The sequence below is a fragment of the Oncorhynchus nerka genome, linkage group LG2 (genome assembly GCF_034236695.1).
Source record: "Oncorhynchus nerka isolate Pitt River linkage group LG2, Oner_Uvic_2.0, whole genome shotgun sequence".
NCBI lineage: Eukaryota > Metazoa > Chordata > Actinopteri > Salmoniformes > Salmonidae > Oncorhynchus > Oncorhynchus nerka.
The window spans coordinates 14,720,847-14,742,817 of NC_088397.1; the positions used below are offsets into that span (position 1 = coordinate 14,720,847).

The window sequence follows — 21,971 nt, forward strand, 5'->3', positions numbered from 1 at the left end:
TACTGTATTTCCTGACATGGGAAATACATAGAACATTAACTGTCAATTGAACAGCCTTATTCAAGACGGTCATGTTTATTAGCCTTATAAAACTTGTCATGGTGTAATAGCCTCATAAAACATAACATGGGTTAATCATTAAAGTGAAAGGTATTGTCTATACAATGTTTAAATCATAAGTGTCCACCTCACTGTAAGTTACATAATGTGCTTCTTCAGGGAAATAAATGGATTTAAACAGTAACTGTTTGTTCCAGTCAGCCTGAGTGTCACTGTTGGAGATGTAATCCTTCTCACGAGGTCCTGCTGTTTGATTTGGGGTTCAGTTCAGTTTCCTACCAGCTGCTGCTCTCAACAAGAGTCGTAAGACCAACCTGGTTAACGGATTAACCGTTTTTAGAGTTCACCCAAATGTCATAAACCTGGATTAACAGTTTTTTGCATTAGTCCAAATGTCATGAAACTGGATTTGAGTTGCCCTGACAACCAAGGCGCCTGAGAGGCCCGGTGAAATGTTAAGAGGCTGATGTTTTATAATATGGATTATTTTGATACCTGAATGATTTTGGCATGTATTTCTTCATGTTTATAAATTGTTGATCCGTGTATTCACTAAAAAAGTGCATAGAAAAATATATCAGTCTTTAGAAAAAAACGACAGTGAATGCAGATATCCATAGAGATGGTTAGAGTCATTAACCTCTCGTTTTATCCCCCAGGTGCTGTTGCCGTGACGACCCGGCCCCACATCTACTACTGCCGCTCGCCCAACATGGAGGTCTTCACCTGCTGGTGGCATCCCCTTGACAACAACTCAGAGAGTGACGACAACATCACCTACAGCCTCACCTACTCCTTAGAGTACGTACTATTACTGTACAATGCATTTGTATTCAGACCCCTTGATCCACATTTTATTAAGTTACAGCCTTATTCTAAAATGGATGACATTTTTTTAAATCCTGCTCAATTTACACACAATACACCATAATGACAAAGTGAAAACACAGCTACTTTCAGGTCTCTCCAGAGATGTTAGATCAGGTTCAGGTCCGGGATCTGGCTGGGCCTCTAAAGGACATTCAGAGACTTGTCCCCAAAGCCACTCCTGCGTTGTGCTTTGGGTCGGTGTCTTGTTGGAAGGTGAACCTTTGTCCCGGTTTGAGGTCCTGAGTGCTCTGGAGCAGGTTTTCATCAAGGATCTCTCTGTACTTTGCTCTGTTCATCTTTCCCTCAAACCTGACTTGTCTCCCAGTCGCTGCCGCTGAAAAACATCCCTGCAGCATGATGCTGCCACCACCATGCTTCACCGTAGGAGTGATGCCAGGTTTCTTCCAGAGCTTCGAGACAGGAATGCGTCGAGGCACAGATCTGGCGAAGGGTACCAAAACAGTTATGCAGCAATGAAGGTCCCCAAGAACACAGTGGCCTCCATCGTTCTGAAATGGAAGAAGTATGGAACCACAAAGACTTTTCTTAGAGCTGTCCGCCCGGCCAAAATGAGCAATCGGGGGAGAAGAGCCTTGGTCTTGGAGGTGACCAAGAACCCAATGGTTACTCTGAAAGAGCTCCAGAGTTCCTCTGTGGAGATGGGAGAACCTTCCAGAAGGACAACCATCTCTGCAGCACTCCACCAATCAGGCCTTTATGGTAGAGTGGCCAGACGGAAGTCACTCCACAGTAAAAGGCACATGACAGCCAGCTTGGAATTTGCCAAAAGGCACCTAAAGCACTCTCAGACCATAAGAAACAAGATTCAAGAACTCTGGAGCTCTTTCAGAGTAACCATTGGGTTCTTGGTCACCTCCAAGACCAAGGCCCTTCTCCCCCGATTGCTCAGTTTGGCTGGGCAGCCAGCTCTAGAAAACGTCTTTGTGGTTCCATACTTCTTCCATTTCAGAACGATGGAGGCCACTGTGTTCTTGGGGACCTTCATTGCTGCATAACTGTTTTGGTACCCTTCGCCAGATCTGTGCCTCGACGCATTCCTGTCTCGAAGCTCTACAGACAACTCCTTAGACATCATGGCTTTTGCTCTGACATGCACTGGCAACTGTGGGACCTTATATAGACAGGTGTGTGCCTTTCCAAATCATGTCCAATCAATTTAATTTTCCACAAGTGGACTCCAATCAAGTTGTAGAAACATCTCAAGGACGATCAATGGAAACAGGATGCACCTGAGCTCAATTTCGAGTCTCGTAGCAAAGCGTCTGATTACTTATGTAAATAAGGTATTTCTGTTTTGTTTTTTATGAATGTGCAAGTATTTGTGATTATGGTGTATTGTGTGTAGATTGCTGAGGGATTCTTTTTTATTTAATCAATTTAAGAACAAGGCTGTAACGTAACAAAGTGTGGAAAAAGACAAGGGGTCTGAATATTTTCCAAAGGCACTGTATATACACACACCAGGTACTATATACTGTATATATACACACCAGGTACTATATACTGTATATATACACACACCGGGTACTATATACTGTATATATACACACCAGGTACTATATACTGTATATATACACACCAGGTACTATATACTGTATATATACACACACCGGGTACTATATACTGTATATACACACACCAGGTACTATATACTGTATATACACACACCAGGTACTATATACTGTATATATACACACCAGGTACTATATACTGTATATATACACACCATGTACTATATACTGTATATATACACACACCAGGTACTATATACTGTATATATACACACCATGTACTATATACTGTATATATACACACACCGGGTACTATATACTGTATATATACACACACCGGGTACTATATACTGTATATATACACACACCAGGTACTTTATACTGTATATATACACACACCGGGTACTATATACTGTATATATACACACACCAGGTACTTTATACTGTATATATACACACACCGGGTACTATATACTGTATATATACACACCATGTACTATATACTGTATATACACACACCAGGTACTATATACTGTATATACACACACCAGGTACTATATACTGTATATACACACACCAGGTACTATATACTGTATATATACACACACCAGGTACTATATACTGTATATATACACACACCAGGTACTTTATACTGTATATATACACACACCGGGTACTATATACTGTATATATACACACACCAGGCTTTATATACTGTATATATATATACACACCATGTACGATATACTATATTACATTTTTTTACATTTAAGTCATTTAGCAGACGCTCTTTTCCAGAGCGACTTACAAATTGGTGCATTCACCTTATGACATCCAGTGGAGCAGCCACTTTACAATAGTGCATCTAAATCTTTTAACCTGTTGCTTCTACTCGGGACGCTTGCGTCCCAACTAGAGCTCTGGAAATGCAAATGCGCTACGCTAAATGCTGATAGTATTAGTTAAAACTCAAAAGTTCATTAAAATACACATGCAGGGTATCGAATTAAAGCTACACTCGTTGTGAATCCAGGCAACAAGTCAGATTTTTAAAATGCTTTTCGGCGAAAGCATGAGAAGCTATTATCTGATAGCATGCAACACCCCAAAAGACCCACAGGGGACGTAAACAAAATAATTAGCATTTCGGCGTTACACAAACCGCACAATAAAATAGAAAACATTCATTACCTTTCACCATCTTCTTTGTTGGCACTCCTAGATGTCCCATAAACACTATTTGGGTCTTTATTTCGATTAAATCGGTCCATATAAAGCCTAGATATCGTTATATGTAGACTGTGTGATAAACGAAAAAAACATCGTTTCAAAACGTAACGTCATTTTTTTAAATTCAAAAAGTCGACGATAAACTTTCACAAAACACTTCGAAATACGTTTGTAATGCAACTTTAGGTATTAGTAAACGTTAATAAGCGATAAAATTCATCAGGAGGCGATGTAAAGATCATTAGCTGTCCGTCTGGAAAAATGTCCGGCTAGAAACTCAACGAAAATATCCGGTCCTAGACCGGAGGAGATACTGGTGTCCTGTATGTGTTTGACCAAGAAAAAACTCGAAGGGAAATGACAAGACTCTAGACACCGTGTGGAAGCTGTAGGTACTGCAACCTCAGTCAATTAATTGTGGTTCACGTTTATCAATTGGTTCAAGTAGCGCATGGATATATTTTCCCATTTTCAGTGATCAGTTTTTCCTGTGCTTTTCGATGTAAATGCCGTTCTGGTAAAGCCACAGCAGTGATTTAACCAGTTTTTTAAACGTCTGAGTGTTTTCTATCCACACAGACTAAGCAAATGCATATACTATATTCCTGGCATGAGTAGCAGGGCGCTGAAATGTTGCGCGATTTTTAACAGAATGTTCAAAAAAGTAGAGGGTCGACTTAAGAGGTTAAGGGGGGGGGTGAGAAGGATTACTTTATCCTATCCTAGGTATTCCTTAAAGAGGTGGGGTTTCAGGTGTCTCCGGAAGGTGGTGATTGACTCCGCTGTCCTGGCGTCGTGAGGGAGTTTGTTCCACCATTGGGGGGCCAGAGCAGCGAACAGTTTTGACTGGGCTGAGCGGGAACTGTACTTCCTCAGTGGTAGGGAGGCGAGCAGGCCAGAGGTGGATGAACGCAGTGCCCTTGTTTGGGTGTAGGGCCTGATCAGAGCCTGGAGGTACTGAGGTGCCGTTCCCCTCACAGCTCCGTAGGCAAGCACCATGGTCTTGTAGCGGATGCGAGCTTCAACTGGAAGCCAGTGGAGAGAGCGGAGGAGCGGGGTGACGTGAGAGAACTTGGGAAGGTTGAACACCAGACGGGCTGCGGCGTTCTGGATGAGTTGTAGGGGTTTAATGGCACAGGCAGGGAGCCCAGCCAACAGCGAGTTGCAGTAATCCAGACGGGAGATGACAAGTGCCTGGATTAGGACCTGCGCCGCTTCCTGTGTGAGGCAGGGTCGTACTCTGCGGATGTTGTAGAGCATGAACCTACAGGAACGGGCCACCGCCTTGATGTTAGTTGAGAACGACAGGGTGTTGTCCAGGATCACGCCAAGGTTCTTAGCGCTCTGGGAGGAGGACACAGTGGAGTTGTCAACCGTGATGGCGAGATCATGGAACGGGCAGTCCTTCCCCGGGAGGAAGAGCAGCTCCGTCTTGCCGAGGTTCAGCTTGAGGTGGTGATCCGTCATCCACACTGATATGTCTGCCAGACATGCAGAGATGCGATTCGCCACCTGGTCATCAGAAGGGGGAAAGGAGAAGATTAATTGTGTGTTGTCTGCATAGCAATGATAGGAGAGACCATGTGAGGTTATGACAGAGCCAAGTGACTTGGTTTATAGCGAGAATAGGAGAGGGCCTAGAACAGAGCCCTGGGGGACACCAGTGGTGAGAGCACGTGGTGAGGAGACGGATTCTCGCCACGCCACCTGGTAGGAGCGACCTGTCAGGTAGGACGCAATCCAAGCGTGGGCCGCGCCGGAGATGCCCAACTCAGAGAGGGTGGAGAGGAGGATCTGATGGTTCACAGTATCGAAGGCAGCCGATAGGTCTAGAAGGATGAGAGCAGAGGAGAGAGAGTTAGCTTTAGCAGTGCGGAGCGCCTCCGTGATACAGAGAAGAGCAGTCTCAGTTGAATGACTAGTCTTGAAACCTGACTGATTTGGATCAAGAAGGTCATTCTGAGAGAGATAGCGGGAGAGCTGGCCAAGGACGACACGTTCAAGAGTTTTGGAGAGAAAAGAAAGAAGGGATACTGGTCTGTAGTTGTTGACATCGGAGGGATCGAGTGTAGGTTTTTTCAGAAGGGGTGCAACTCTCGCTCTCTTGAAGACGGAAGGGACGTAGCCAGCGGTCAGGGATGAGTTGATGAGCGAGGTGAGGTAAGGGAGAAGGTCTCCGGAAATGGTCTGGAGAAGAGAGGAGGGGATAGGGTCAAGCGGGCAGGTTGTTGGGCGGCCGGCCGTCACAAGACGCGAGATTTCATCTGGAGAGAGAGGGGAGAAAGAGGTCAGAGCACAGGGTAGGGCAGTGTGAGCAGAACCAGCGGTGTCGTTTGACTTAGCAAACGAGGATCGGATGTCGTCGACCTTCTTTTCAAAATGGTTGACGAAGTCATCTGCAGAGAGGGAGGAGGGGGGAGGAGGATTCAGGAGGGAGGAGAAGGTGGCAAAGAGCTTCCTAGGGTTAGAGGCAGATGCTTGGAATTTAGAGTGGTAGAAAGTGGCTTAGCAGCAGAGACAGAGAGGAAAATGTAGAGAGGAGGGAGTGAAAGGATGCCAGGTCCGCAGGGAGGCGAGTTTTCCTCCATTTCCGCTCGGCTGCCCGGAGCCCTGGTCTGTGAGCTCGCAATGAGTCGTCGAGCCACGGAGCGGGAGGGGAGGACCGAGCCGGCCTGGAGGATAGGGGACATAGAGAGTCAAAGGATGCAGAAAGGGAGGAGAGGAGGGTTGAGGAGGCAGAATCAGGAGATAGGTTGGAGAAGGTTTGAGCAGAGGGAAGAGATGATAGGATGGAAGAGGAGAGAGTAGCGGGGGAGAGAGCGAAGATTGGGACGGCGCGATACCATCCGAGTAGGGGCAGTGTGGGAAGTGTTGGATGAGAGCGAGAGGGAAAAGGATACAAGGTAGTGGTCGGAGACTTGGAGGGGAGTTGCAATGAGGTTAGTGGAAAAACAGCATCTAGTAAAGATGAGGTCGAGCGTATTGCCTGCCTTGTGAGTAGGGGGAAGGTGAGAGGGAGAGGTCAAAGAGGAGAGGAGTGGAAAGAAGGAGGCAGAGAGGAATGAGTCAAAGGTAGACGTGGGGAGGATAAAGTCGCCCAGAACTGTGAGAGGTGAGCCGTCCTCAGGAAAGGAGCTTATCAAGGCATCAAGCTCATTGATGAACTCTCCGAGGGAACCTGGAGGGCGATAAATGATAAGGATGTTAAGCTTGAAAGGGCTGGTAACTGTGACAGCATGGAATTCAAAGGAGGCGATAGACAGATGGGTAAGGGGAGAAAGAGAGAATGACCACTTGGGAGAGATGAGGATCCCGGTGCCACCACCCCGCTGACCAGAAGCTCTCGGGGTGTGCGAGAACACGTGGGCGGACGAAGAGAGAGCGGAGAGTAGGAGTAGCAGTGTTATCTGTGGTGATCCATGTTTCCGTCAGTGCCAAGAAGTCGAGGGACTGGAGGGAGGCATAGGCTGAGATGAACTCTGCCTTGTTGGCCGCAGATCGGCAGTTCCAGAGGCTACCGGAGACCTGGAACTCCACGTGGGTCGTGCGCGCTGGGACCACCAGATTAGGGTGGCCGCGGCCACGCGGTGTGGAGCGTTTGTATGGTCTGTGCAGAGAGGAGAGAACAGGGATAGACAGACACATAGTTGACAGGCTACAGAAGAGGCTACGCTAATGCTAAGGAGATTGGAATGACAAGTGGACTACACGTCTCGAATGTTCAGAAAGTTGAGCTTACGTAAGAATCTTATTGACTAAAATGATTAAAAATTATACAGTACTGCTGAAGTAGGCTAGCTGGCAGTGGCTGTGTTGTTGACTTTGTAGGCTAGCTGGCAGTGGCTGCGTTGTTGATTCAGGGGCTAGCTGGCTAGCTAGCAGTGTTGATTACGTTACGTTGCGTTAAAGAACGACAATAGCTGGCTAGGTAACCTAGAAAATCGCTCTAGACTACACAATTATCTTTGATACAGAGACGGCTATGTAGCTAGCTATATATATATATGTGTGTATATATATATATATATATATATATATATATATACACATTGTACTCTCCTTGTTGCAGGATTGGTAGTGGATAAAATCCTGCATTCATTAAAAAAAGTTTTTTTTTTCAGTAAATGCAGGTATTTTCATTCTATCACATCGTGTAGTAATAATGAACCCTAAGAGATCGTCTTCATTCAAATAAATTAGTTGAGTTGAATTGAATTGACCATATAATTTCTTGTTTGTCACAGAAAGGGGCCGAGGCGTGAGTGTCCAGACTATGTAACGGGCGGCCCCAACAGTTGTCACTTTGACAGCGGCCACACATCCATCTGGACCATATACTGCATGAACGTGGTGGCCAGGACCTCCCACGGAGTGTTCAGCTCCAAGGACCACTGTCTGGACGTGGCTGATATAGGTACAGCGAGATATAAATCACTGTCTGGGTGTGGCTGATGATATAGGTACAGGGTGATATAGACCTCTGCCTGGATGTGGATGATATACTGTAGGTACAGTGTGATTGTAACATGCGTTGTTTGAAGCAGACCAAGGTGCAACGTAATTTGTGGTCATCATATATTTATTTAAATGAGAACCAGCAACAAAATAACAAAGTGAAACCAAAACGAACGTACCGTTCCGTAGGCTACAATAGCTGTACAAAAACAATATCCCACAACATAGGTGGGAAAAAGGCTACCTAAGTATGATTCCCAATCAGAGACAACGATCGACAGCTGCCTCTGATTGGGAACCTGTAATGGCAGATTTCCTCCTCTTTGTCTGAAGAGGAGTAAGGATCGGACCAAGATGAGGCGTGGTAAGTGTTCATGACGATTGTAATAAGAAAAGCACTGAACACTATGAAATACAAAAACAATAAACGAATACGTGAAATAACCAAACCGAAACAGTACCGTGTGGCGACAAACACACACACGGAAACAAACACCACAAACCAACATTGAAACCTAGGCTACCTAAATATGGTTCTCAATCAGGGACAATGATAAACAGCTGCCTCTGATTGAGAACCATATCAGGCCAAACATAGAAATGAAAAAACATAGAAAAACACACATAGACTGCCCACCCCAACTCACGCCCTGACCATACTAAATCAAGACAAAACAAAGTAAATAAAGGTCAGAACGTGCAGTACCTCCCCCAAAGGTACGGACTCCGGACGTAAAACCTGAACCTATAGGGGAGGGTCTGGGTGGGCGTCTGTCCGCGGTGGCGGTTCTGGCGCGGGACGTGGACCCCACTTCACCATAGTTTTAGTGCGCCTCTTCGCCCGCCTCCGTTGCCTCTTTAAAGCGGCAACCCTCGCCACCGACCTTGGACTGGGGACCCTAGAAATGGGTCCCGAATAGGCGGGAGACTCCGGCAGCGCTGGAGAGAAGGACGCCTCCGGCAGTGCCGGACAGGCGGGAGACTCCGGCAGCTCCGGAGTGAATGGCGATTTTGGCATCGCCTGGCTTACTGACGGCTCTTGCAGCTCCTGGCTGACTGCCGGCTCTGGCAGCTCCTGGCTGGCTGGCGGATCTGGCAGCTCCTGGCTGACTGGCGGCTCTGGCAGCTCCTGGCTGACTGGCGGCTCTGGCAGCTCCTGGCTAACTGACGGCTCTGGCAGGTCCTGGCTGACTGACGGCTCTGGCAGCTCCAGGCTTACTGACGGGAGACTCTAGCAGCTCAGGACAGACGGGAGACTCTAGCAGCTCTGGACAGATGGGAAACTCTAGCAGCTCTGGACAGACGGGAGACTCTAGCAGCTCTGGACAGACGGGAGACTCTAGCAGCTCTAGACAGACGGGAGACTCTAGCAGCTCAGGACAGACGGGAGGCTCTGGCAGCGCTGGAGAGGAGGAAGGCTCTGGCAGCGCTGGACAGGCGGGAGACCCTATAGGCAGAAGACGGAGAGACAGCCTGGTGCGGGGGGCTGCCACCGGAGGGCTGGTGCATGGAGGTGGCACTGGAGCTCTTGAGCACCGAGCCTGCCCAACCTTACCTCTCTCTCTCCGGTAAGCACGGGAAGTTGGCGCAGGTCTCCTACCTGCCTTCGCCACACTCCCCGTGTGCCACCCCCCAAGACATTTTTGGGGCTGCCTCACGGGCTTCCTTCCGCGCCGCCGTGCTGACTCCATTCGCCGGTATCCCTCCTCACACTGCTCCAGAGAATCCCAGGCGGGCTCCGGCACTCTCCTTGGGTCGACCGACCACCTGTCTATCTCCTCCCAAGTAGTAACATAGTCCAGATATCGTTGCCTCTCCTGCTGCTGCTGCTGCTGCCCATTACCACGCCGCTTGGTCCTCTGTTGGTGGGTGTTTCTGTAACGGCAGATTTCGGACCAAGATGCGGCGTGGTAAGTGTTCATGACGATTTTAATAAGAAAAGCACTGAACACTATGAAATACAAAAACAATAAACGAATACGTGAAATAACCAAACCGAAACAGTACTGTGTGGCGACAAACACACACACATGGAAACAAACACCCACAAACCAACATTGAAACCCAGGCTACCTAAATATGGTTCTCAGTCAGGGACAATGATAAACAGCTGCCTCTGATTGAGAACCATATCAGGCCAAACATAGAAATGAAAAAACATAGAAAAACACACATAGACTGCCCACCCCAACTCACGCCCTGACCATACTAAATCAAGACAAAACAAAGGAAATAAAGGTCAGAACGTGACAGAACCACACTCAGCCAAACACAAAGAAATACAAAACATAGAATGCCCACCCTACATCACACCCTGACCTCACCAAATAGAGAAATAAAATGTCTCTCTATGGTCAGGGCATAGACCCCGCTCCACCTCTGGTTCCCCCCACTTTGGTGGCGCCTCTGGTGCGGGGACCCTCGTCGCCGATCCCGGACTGGGAAACCTCTGGAGTCTCCGGCCTGGGGACCGTCGCTGGAGGCTCCGGACTGCGGATCATCCCTGGAGGCTTCGTGCCATGGATCATCACTGGAGGCTTCGGGCCATGGATCATCACTGAGGGCTTCCTACGTGGAGCCGGAACAGGTCTCACCGGACTAAGGAGACGTACTGGAAGCCTGGTGCATGGAGCTGCCACAGGGCTTACCAAGCTGGGGAGACATACTGGAGGCCTGGTGCGTGGAACTGGAACAGGTCTCACCGGACTGGGGAGATGCACTGGAAGCCTGGTGTGTAGAGCAGGCACAGGATACACTGGGCCATGGAGGCGCACTGGAGGTCTCAGGCAGAAAGGGGAATAGGGTGCTATTTCAGTACACTATAGTATATGGAATAGGGTGCTATTTCAGTACACTATAGTATATGGAATAGGGTGCTATTTCAGTACACTATAGTATATGGAATAGGGTGCTATTTCAGTACACTATAGTATATGGAATAGGGTGCTATTTCAGTACACTATAGTATATGGAATAGGGTGCTGTTTCGGCTCAACCTATAACTGTTGTGTTAACCCACTGTTGTGTCTGATATTTGTGATGTCTCTTCCTGTGTGTCTGGAGTCGGCCACGCCTCCTCTCCCTGTTTGTGTGACGTCAGCTCCTCCTCATTTCAACCCAGTCCAATGGGAGTTAGTCCCCTCCCAGCAGGGCACATCTGATCCCATCAGAGACATTATGTGACATTATCTGTCCCCCTTACTTCTCCATTACCTCAGCATGTTGCTTGTTGTCTCTGTTGTCCCTCCACATCCTGTTTGCTGTTCATTGTGTATTCTCCCCTCCCCCTGACTGCCAGCCTAGGCCTTTTCCTTTCACCATCCTCCCATCTCATTGTTTCTCTATTTACGTTCTAGCTCTTCTTCACTCCCTGTGAAGCATACAACCATAACAAGCCCACACGATGCAGTTTTCTTGTCTGTCTGTCTGTCTGCAGTGGAGACAGAGGCTCCGGTTAACTTGACCTACACCCTGTTGAATGAGACGGAGGAGGAAGCTGGCCGCACCGCCATGGTGTCCTGGGTTTACCCCAATCCCTCCCACATCCAGTACGGTTGGATCACCCTGGTCTTCGAGCTGCAGTACAGACGCATCGCCGAGCCCAACAACTGGAAGGTAGAGAGAGAGAGAGGGAGAGAGAGATCGGGGGAGGGGTAGAGAGAGGGGGAGAGAGAGGGAGAAAGAGAGACAGAGGGACAGAGAGAGGGGGGAGCGCGAGAGAGCGCGAGATGGAGAGGGGTAAATAGAGAGAGGGAGAGGTGGTGGGGAAAGAGAGCGGGGGAAAGAGAGACAGAGAGGGACAGAGAGAGAGGGAGGGGTAGAGGGGGAAAGAGAGAGAGAGAGACGGAGAGGGACAGAGAGAGAGGGAGAGGTGTAGGTGCAGTGTTTATCAACACCATTTGAGGGTGTTAAGCGTGTGACTTGGGAAGCATGTCATGTCCGTGATTGATTCTTTAGGAAGATGTGCTTATTTCACAGTTAAACAGGGAGTTTGTCTGTTACCCACGTTACGACCGATGAGCCTGCCTCTTTGTCAGATGAGAGAAGAGAAAGAACAGAAACAAATAGAATTGCAGCAGCTCTCTATGGCTTCATGGTTTAGTCTGGCTGAACGGTGAAAGATCTTTTTTAAACAGTACCATATTATTTCAACAGTATCGGATTTTTAAACTGTCACTTTAACCAGTATCACACTACTCTATCACCTTCTGGTACCTCTATCCCGTGTTGCTCAGTTGGTAGAGCATGGTGCTTGCAACGCCAGGGTTGTGGGTTTGATTCCCATGGGGGACCGGTATGAAAAATGGATGAAAATGTATGTACTCATTACTGTAAATTGCTCTGGATAAGAGCATCTGTTAAATGATGTATGTGTACTGTAACTGCTACTGACAGCTCACTATCGCCCCCTGTGTGTCTGCAGGTGAAGGGCTTGCTGAGAGAGCCTTGTCTGGAGCTGCTGGATCTGCCGGTAGGAGAGTACATCGTCAGGGTGAGATGCCGTTCCCGCAACAACGGCCTCTGGAGCAAGTGGAGCACCCCTGTCCTACTCTGCATCCCAGTCAAATCTACCCCCGGTAGGGACTCTTAACTGTCTGATGATTCAGTTACTATCTGCACCTACCCACAGTCAACTCCTAATTTGAAGCACTGTTATATGACCCATATTACAGTGTTGGCATACGGAATGATCTAGACGTGTGCTGTCTTTGTCCCTTACAGATAAGCTGCTGGCTCTGCTTTTGGTGACCGGTGTTGGGGTCATGTTGTTGCTAGTCATCGGCTTTGGAATGATCCTACAGGGCAAGAGGTAGGGAAGTAAACAACAATGTAAACAATTATGTAAACATCAAATGCATGTTTGATTTCTTTCAAAGACTTAAGATACCGCGTTTTATTCATCACATAAAGGATGTAAAGGAGATAAATGTGTGTAGTAGTGATCTTGTATTGATATATAAACCTTTCTATATTAAACACACATGCTGTATAGGCTGTAATATCATGAAATATACATGTAGAAAGTGTATTGATTGTTCTCTCTGATCCCTGTCTTTGGTGTAGGATAAAAGCATTCCTTCTGCCTCCAATTCCCAAACCACGCATCAAAGGCATCAATCCCCTGCTTCTGAAGGTAAATACACACACACATACTCAAACACACACACGCACACACATGCACACACACACACACACACATACTCAAACGCACAACACACACACACACACACACACACACACACACACACACACACACACACACACACACACACACACCAGCCTGGTGACTTATAACAACTCACTGTTCACTCAAGCTTCACTGAGTCATTTGTTGTTTTTGTTTTTTTATCCATCAATCCCCTTCTTATCTTCTCTAACCCCTCCCCTTCCTATCCCCTATCTTCTCTAACCCCTCCCCTTCCTGTCTTCACTGTCCCCTCCCCTTCCTATCTTCTCTGTCTCCTCCCCTTCCTATCTTCTCTATCCCCTCCCCTTCCTATCTTCTCTTTCCCCTCCCCTTCCTATCTTCTCTGTCTCCTCCCCTTCCTATCTTCTCTATCCCCTTCCCTTCCTATCTTCTCTTTCCCCTCCCCTTCCTATCTTCTCTATCCCCTCCCCTTCCTATCTTCTCTTTCCCCTCCCCTTCCTATCTTCTCTATCCCCTCCCCTTCCTATCTTCTCTTTCCCCTCCCCTTCCTATCTTCTCTATCCCCTCCCCTTCCTGTCTTCTCTTTCCCCTCCCCCTCCTGTCTTCTCTGTCCCCTCCCCTTCCTATCTCCTCTGTCCCCTCCCCTTCCTTTCTTCTCTATCCCCTCCCCTTCCTATCTTCTCTAACCCCTCCCCTTCCTATCTTCTCTATCCCCTCCCCTTCGTATCTTCTCTAACCCCTCCCCTTCCTATCTTCTCTATCCCCTCACCTTCCTTTCTCCTTTTTTCCTCCCTCCTTTTTGTCTTTCTCCTCCCTCCTTATCTCTCAGAAAGGGGGCTTCGATGAGATCAACCGTCATTTCATCTCCTTCCATGGCTATAAGCCCCCAAGCTACAGCGAGGAGGAGGTCTGGGACTCTGTCAGCATGGACGACAACCAGTCTCTCCAGGCTCCCCTGGGGATCCTAGCAGTCCGGAAGGAGGATTATGATATGGCCATCCACAGCCAACTACTGGTCCAGACCACCTCCAGCCACGCCCCTTATACCCCAGTCCCCGCCTCTTACACCCCAGTCCCCGCCCCTTACTGTCAGGCTCCAGTGGAAGCCTTCCCGACCCCGTGGGAATGGCCAACAGCAAACCCCGACCAGCCGGAGCTTCTGGTCTTCCCGGGCACTGACTACAGCATGATGGTGGATCCCACCCCTGTCCCGCCTCCGAACCAGCAGGCCCCACCCCCATCATCCACCCAGGGCTTCTACACGTGCGTGAACATGCTGGGTGACAACGGACAAGTGCATCTGGTGCCCTGCCTGCCCACCCACCTAAAACACAGCCCCTACGTACAGCTGGAGGAGGAGCTAGAGGAAGGAGGGCTGGAGAAGAGAAGCCAGTTAGATGACTACCTGGCTAAGAAGATGGAGGCAGTAGCCAACGGGAGTGCTCCGGGAGAGACAGTGGTAGAGACAGAGGTGGAGACAGAGTGAAGTGAGAGTGTGGAGCAGAGTGAAGTGGCTGTGCCTTTACTGCCTGGAACCACAGGCACACAGGGCAACATGGTGTGACCAGTTAGCACACATACTCACTCACACACACACACACACACACACACACACACACACACACACACACAGCAACAGGAATTACTCCAGGCTAAAATGAGGATGTTAACTCATGGATGTACCTTTTTATATACCTCCTTAATATACTAACATAATGATGTGTTTTTGTGAGTGCACCGGCCTGGGACATGAGTCCTTTGTGTCTACCCCCCTCCCTTGCCTGGACAGACACTGCTGCCACCTCTATTCACTGCTGATATGGCAGGGACCATGTTCTGACTACATTCTCTCTGTGGGGAATCAGAGATGCAGCATTTGACTGTGAGGTTTTCTTTCAGAGCAGAGCCGAGGTCGGGATACAAGATGGATTCCTTTTGACGCAGAAAATCTGACAAGATGAAAAAAAAAAACTTGCAAAGTGTCTTGAACAATAACAATATATTCTCTGTAGAACTACAACTGTTGTTGTGTGGACTGAGTCACTGAAAGGTCAATATACTCACCTGTACTTCGGTCCAATCTTGTTAGATAATAATGCCTGCGAACTCTCTTGTTGTTGGATGTAGAATTAATGACCAACCACTCTGTGAAAGACGCTTTGATTTTTAACAGTCAGGTTTTAGGGCTCTGTGAACTCATTTAATTGGATTTAGGTGAAAAGTTTGACGAATGCAAGAATAGCAGTTGTACTTCACTGAGACCAGTCATAGCCATTCTGAGGCCCTGGCAGAAGTTAACCTGCATTTAGAGAACAGTGGAGCACACCAAAGATCTGAACACCCAGACCAAGAGAGCAGTACACTTCTTCAAATATAAATGTATTTTTAGAGAGAAATTATTGTAATTATTAGAATGAATGAATTACAGAGGAAATACTTTAATATATCAAATGCACTATTGACGAGAAATATAACGAGGCAATGTTATAATAATAACAATAATAATGATAACAGTAAAGTACACTTAGAAAGTGAACTGTCTGGGTTCAATCCATGAACTAAGTCCCAGATTTAATACTCAGGAACTCAACCAAGCATACAGTAGGAAGTCAACCCAGTAAAGGTGCAATCTACTTTCAGTCCCGTGTGACGGCACAAACATACATACACTCAAAACTTGTTTTCCTTTTCTTGAATGAATGGTCAGAGATTAAACTACAGATTGCACTGTATTCAAAACAAGTGATGGTCATTTTTGGTAACATTTATCATTTTCAGTCTGTAAAACAGCCTTCACTATGCAGTGCTACATGTGCTCTGACTATTAACTACATGCTGGATTTGAAAGCACTTATTTACCAGAACATAACACACACTCTCTCTCAGGGGAGAAAAGAGAGGAGGCTAAAGAAAAGAGCACTGTGATCATTTGATTGATTTTTACATAGAAAATGAGGCGACCAGACGAGTAGGGAGAAAACACATCTTCTGAAGTGGACAAACAAGGTTAAAGTGTCTAATGTTATGTACAGGAACAAACAAGGTTAAAGTGTCTAATGTTATGTACAGGAACAAGACATTTTCACCACACCCACATACTTGAGTAGATGTGTTTTTCACAGTGATTTCTTCATAAAATCTTCTTTGACAAGCTTTCCTGGTGAATAGGAGGGCATGTATGCTATTTAGAAAATGGAGGCTTTTATAATGACAAAAGTAAGACGCTCCCCGTTGCTAGGAAGATAACCTTGAAGGTGTGTGGATGGCAGTCTAATATTTTCAGAGGATTTTTACACTAAATATATGCATTGTTTTCTGAAAGAAACATGGAGAAACAAATAATATGCATCACCTGTTTAAATAAACCAGTCTCAGAGCATTTTAAATGTCGGGGTACAGTTTAATTACATCGGAAGCAGTTCATTAGCCATTTAACACACTGGATAACGATGATAACACACACAGTACGATATGATGCAACGAGTAGCTTAAATACTGTGTTCCTATTACACTGGCCCTGTGGATGGACCTTGGTTAGTCTGTTACACTGGCCCTGTGGATGGACCTTGGTTAGTCTGTTACACTGGCCCTATGGATGGACCTTGGTTAGTCTGTTACACTGGCCCTGTGGATGGACCTTGGTTAGTCTGTTACACTGGCCCTATGGATGGACCTTGGTTAGTCTGTTACACTGGCCCTGTGGATGGACCTTGGTTAGTCTGTTACACTGGCCCTGTGGATGGACCTTGGTTAGTCTGTTACACTGGCCCTGTGGATGGACCTTGGTTAGTCTGTTACACTGGCCCTGTGGATGGACCTTGGTTAGTCTGAAACACTGGCCCTGTGGATGGACCTTGGTTAGTCTGTTACACTGGCCCTGTGGATGGACCTTGGTTAGTCTGTTACACTGGCCCTGTGGGTGGACCTTGGTTAGTCTGTTACACTGGCCCTTTGGATGGACCTTGGTTAGTCTGTTACACTGGCCCTGTGGATGGACCTTGGTTAGTCTGTTACACTGGCCCTGTGGATGGACCTTGGTTAGTCTGTTACACTGGCCCTGTGGATGGACTTTGGTTAGTCTGAAACACTGGCCCTATGGATGGACCTTGGTTAGTCTGTTACACTGGCCCTGTGGATGGACCTTGGTTAGTCTGTTACACTGGCCCTGTGGGTGGACCTTGGTTAGTCTGTTACACTGGCCCTTTGGATGGACCTTGGTTAGTCTGTTACACTGGCCCTGTGGATGGCCCTTGGTTAGTCTGTTACACTGGCCCTGTGGATGGACCTTGGTTAGTCTGTTACACTGGCCCTGTGGATGGACTTTGGTTAGTCTGAAACACTGGCCCTATGGATGGACCTTGGTTAGTCTGTTACAATGGCCCTGTGGATGGACCTTGGTTAGTCTGAAACACTAGCCCTGTGGATGGACCTTGGTTAGTCTGTTACACTGGCCCTATGGATGGACCTTGGTTAGTCTGTTACACTGGCCCTGTGGATGGACCTTGGTTAGTCTGTTACACTGGCCCTGTGGATGGACCTTGGTTAGTCTGTTACACTGGCCCTGTGGATGGACCTTGGTTAGTCTGAAACACTTGCCCTGTGGATGAACCTTGGTTAGTCTGTTACACTGGCCCTGTGGATGGACCTTGGTTAGTCTGTTACACTGGCCCTGTGGATGGACCTTGGTTAGTCTGTTACACTGGCCCTGTGGATGGACCTTGGTTAGTCTGTTACACTGGCCCTATGGATGGACCTTGGTTAGTCTGTTACACTGGCCCTATGGATGGACCTTGGTTAGTCTGTTACACTGGCCCTATGGATGGACCTTGGTTATGGTCTGTTACACTGGCCCTGTGGATGGACCTTGGACCGTTAGTCTGTTACACTGGCCCTGTGGATGGACCTTGGTTAGTCTGTTACACTGGCCCTGTGGATGGACCTTGGTTAGTCTGTTACACTGGCCCTGTGGATGGACTTTGGTTAGTCTGAAACACTGGCCCTATGGATGGACCTTGGTTAGTCTGTTACACTGGCCCTGTGGATGGACCTTGGTTAGTCTGTTACACTGGCCCTGTGGATGGACCTTGGTTAGTCTGTTACACTGGCCCTGTGGATGGACTTTGGTTAGTCTGAAACACTGGCCCTATGGATGGACTTTGGTTAGTCTGAAACACTGGCCCTATGGATGGACCTTGGTTAGTCTGTTACACTGGCCCTGTGGATGGACCTTGGTTAGTCTGTTACACTGGCCCTGTGGATGGACTTTGGTTAGTCTGAAACACTGGCCCTATGGATGGACTTTGGTTAGTCTGAAACACTGGCCCTATGGATGGACTTTGGTTAGTCTGAAACACTGGCCCTATGGATGGACTTTGGTTAGTCTGAAACACTGGCCCTATGGATGGACCTTGGTTAGTCTGTTACACTGGCCCTGTGGATGGACTTTGGTTAGTCTGAAACACTGGCCCTATGGATGGACTTTGGTTAGTCTGAAACACTGGCCCTATGGATGGACTTTGGTTAGTCTGAAACACTGGCCCTATGGATGGACCTTGGTTAGTCTGTTACACTGGCCCTGTGGATGGACTTTGGTTAGTCTGAAACACTGGCCCTATGGATGGACTTTGGTTAGTCTGAAACACTGGCCCTGTGGATGGACCTTGGTTAGTCTGTTACACTGGCCCTATGGATGGACCTTGGTTAGTCTGTTACACTGGCCCTATGGATGGACCTTGGTTAGTCTGTTACACTGGCCCTATGGATGGACCTTGGTTAGTCTGTTACACTGGCCCTATGGATGGACCTTGGTTAGTCTGTTACACTGGCCCTATGGATGGACCTTGGTTAGTCTGTTACACTGGCCCTATGGATGGACCTTGGTTAGTCTGTTACACTGGCCCTGTGGATGGACCTTGGTTAGTCTGTTACACTGGCCCTGTGGATGGACCTTGGTTAGTCTGTTACACTGGCCCTGTGGATGGACCTTGGTTAGTCTGTTACACTGGCCCTGTGGATGGACCTTGGTTAGTCTGTTACACTGGCCCTATGGATGGACCTTGGTTAGTCTGTTACACTGGCCCTATGGATGGACCTTGGTTAGTCTGTTACACTGGCCCTGTGGATGGACCTTGGTTAGTCTGTTACACTGGCCCTATGGATGGACCTTGGTTAGTCTGTTACACTGGCCCTATGGATGGACCTTAGTTAGTCTGTTACACTGGCCCTGTGGATGGACCTTGGTTAGTCTGTTACACTGGCCCTGTGGATGGACCTTGGTTAGTCTGTTACACTGGCCCTATGGATGGACCTTGGTTAGTCTGTTACACTGGCCCTGTGGATGGACCTTGGTTAGTCTGTTACACTGGCCCTGTGGATGGACCTTGGTTAGTCTGTTACACTGGCCCTATGGATGGACCTTGGTTAGTCTGTTACACTGGCCCTGTGGATGGACCTTGGTTAGTCTGTTACACTGGCCCTGTGGATGGACCTTGGTTAGTCTGTTACACTGGCCCTGTGGATGGACCTTGGTTAGTCTGTTACACTGGCCCTATGGATGGACCTTGGTTAGTCTGTTACACTGGCCCTATGGATGGACCTTGGTTAGTCTGTTACACTGGCCCTGTGGATGGACCTTGGTTAGTCTGTTACACTGGCCCTATGGATGGACCTTGGTTAGTCTGTTACACTGGCCCTATGGATGGACCTTGGTTAGTCTGTTACACTGGCCCTATGGATGGACCTTGGTTAGTCTGTTACACTGGCCCTGTGGATGGACCTTGGTTAGTCTGTTACACTGGCCCTATGGATGGACCTTGGTTAGTCTGTTACACTGGCCCTGTGGATGGACCTTGGTTAGTCTGTTACACTGGCCCTGTGGATGGACCTTGGTTAGTCTGTTACACTGGCCCTATGGATGGACCTTGGTTAGTCTGTTACACTGGCCCTATGGATGGACCTTGGTTAGTCTGTTACACTGGCCCTGTGGATGGACCTTGGTTAGTCTGTTACACTGGCCCTATGGATGGACCTTGGTTAGTCTGTTACACTGGCCCTATGGATGGACCTTGGTTAGTCTGTTACACTGGCCCTGTGGATGGACCTTGGTTAGTCTGTTACACTGGCCCTGTGGATGGACCTTGGTTAGTCTGTTACACTGGCCCTATGGATGGACCTTGGTTAGTCTGTTACACTGGCCCTGTGGATGGACCTTGGTTAGTCTGTTACACTGGCCCTGTGGATGGACCTTGGTTAGTCTGTTACACTGGCCCTGTGGATGGACCTTGGTGAGTCTGTTACACTGGCCCTGTGGATGGACCTTGGTTAGTCTGTTACACTGGCCCTGTGGATGGACCTTGGTTAGTCTGTTACACTGGCCCTGTGGATGGACCTTGGTTAGTCTGTTACACTGGCCCTGTGGATGGACCTTGGTTAGTCTGTTACACTGGCCCTGTGGATGGACCTTGGTTAGTCTGTTACACTGGCCCTGTGGATGGACCTTGGTTAGTCTGTTACACTGGCCCTGTGGATGGACCTTGGTTAGTCTGTTACACTGGCCCTGTGGATGGACCTTGGTGAGTCTGTTTTACGTGTTGGTACATTTTTTTTTTTTTTTTTAAGGTTTAAATGACTGATGTTTTTAATGTCTCTCTCTTGGGTTTTCTCGCTCCCCCCCTCTCTATGAAGTCAGGTGGTTTCTCTACCATCAGTAGTCCTGTACAGTGCTTTTCTCTGTGTTGTCATACTGTTCTGTTCACTGTTGTACTCTGCTGTGCCGCTTCAAGTTTGTGCCTTGACTTGACTGTGTGGAACTCTCCTGTCCTTATAAGTGCTCACACTGGTAGACTGAAATTATATATTTTTCTAACGAGATAGACACACACACACACACGATAACACAGACAACAGCGGTATTTGTGAAGGCCATATAGGACACGTAGAAGCAGTCAGGTCAAATAGTTTCTGTTCTGTACATTGGATACGGTGGGGTGGGTGAGTTATGTTGTTTGTTTTGGAAGCTATGTCCCCTGCTGCAAGATCTTTCCCATACAGTGAATAAAGCCTACTGCTGACCTGTCTCCACTTCAGCCTCGTCCATTCTCCTGAACACTCTGACACACGGACACACCACTACCTCTGATCGACTCTGGCACCAATTCCCTAGTAGCGAGTCTTGCACTTCACTGAAAGCTAAAATAACCATCATCTATCGCAGCTGGGATTCAAATATTTAAAGGGCAGATGCGGTTCCACGTCATTATCCAATGAAAATGTCAGTGAAATGCCAACCTGTCGACAGAAAACTGTATGTGTGTCTGTGTGTCTCTCTCTGTATTTGTGTGTGTGTGTGTGTGTGTGTGTGTGTGTGTGTGTGTGTACTATACCAGTCAAAAGTTTGGACACACCTACTCATTCAAAGGTTTTTCTTTATTTGACTAATTTCTACATTGTAGAATAATAGACATCAAAACTATGACATAATACATATGGAATCATGTAGTAACCAAAAAAAGTGTTAAACAAATCCAAATATAATTGAGATTCTACAAAGTAACCACCCTTTGCCTTGATGACAGCTTTGCACACTCTAGGCATTCTCTCAACCAGCTTCAACCTGGAATGCATTTGGTCTCCGTGAGGTTGTGGCCCATCTGCGGTTGGCCTGGGATCCTTACTTG

The 21,971-nt window shown here is 47.6% G+C and overlaps 1 protein-coding gene across 1 annotated transcript in view; it reads left to right on the top strand.

Annotated features, from left to right (window-relative positions):
• The window catches only part of LOC115127219 (uncharacterized), a 93,545-nt gene extending 77,517 nt beyond the window's left edge, over nucleotides 1–16,028 (top strand). The window contains exons 15-21 of the mRNA XM_065023646.1: nucleotides 720–861; nucleotides 7,937–8,106; nucleotides 11,584–11,762; nucleotides 12,571–12,724; nucleotides 12,870–12,957; nucleotides 13,212–13,281; nucleotides 14,126–16,028. Coding sequence (XP_064879718.1) covers nucleotides 720–861; nucleotides 7,937–8,106; nucleotides 11,584–11,762; nucleotides 12,571–12,724; nucleotides 12,870–12,957; nucleotides 13,212–13,281; nucleotides 14,126–14,782 — 1,460 coding nt within the window. The 3' untranslated portion in view covers nucleotides 14,783–16,028. The remainder of the gene's footprint in view (nucleotides 1–719; nucleotides 862–7,936; nucleotides 8,107–11,583; nucleotides 11,763–12,570; nucleotides 12,725–12,869; nucleotides 12,958–13,211; nucleotides 13,282–14,125) is intronic.
• The last annotated feature ends 5,943 nt before the right edge of the window (nucleotides 16,029–21,971 follow it).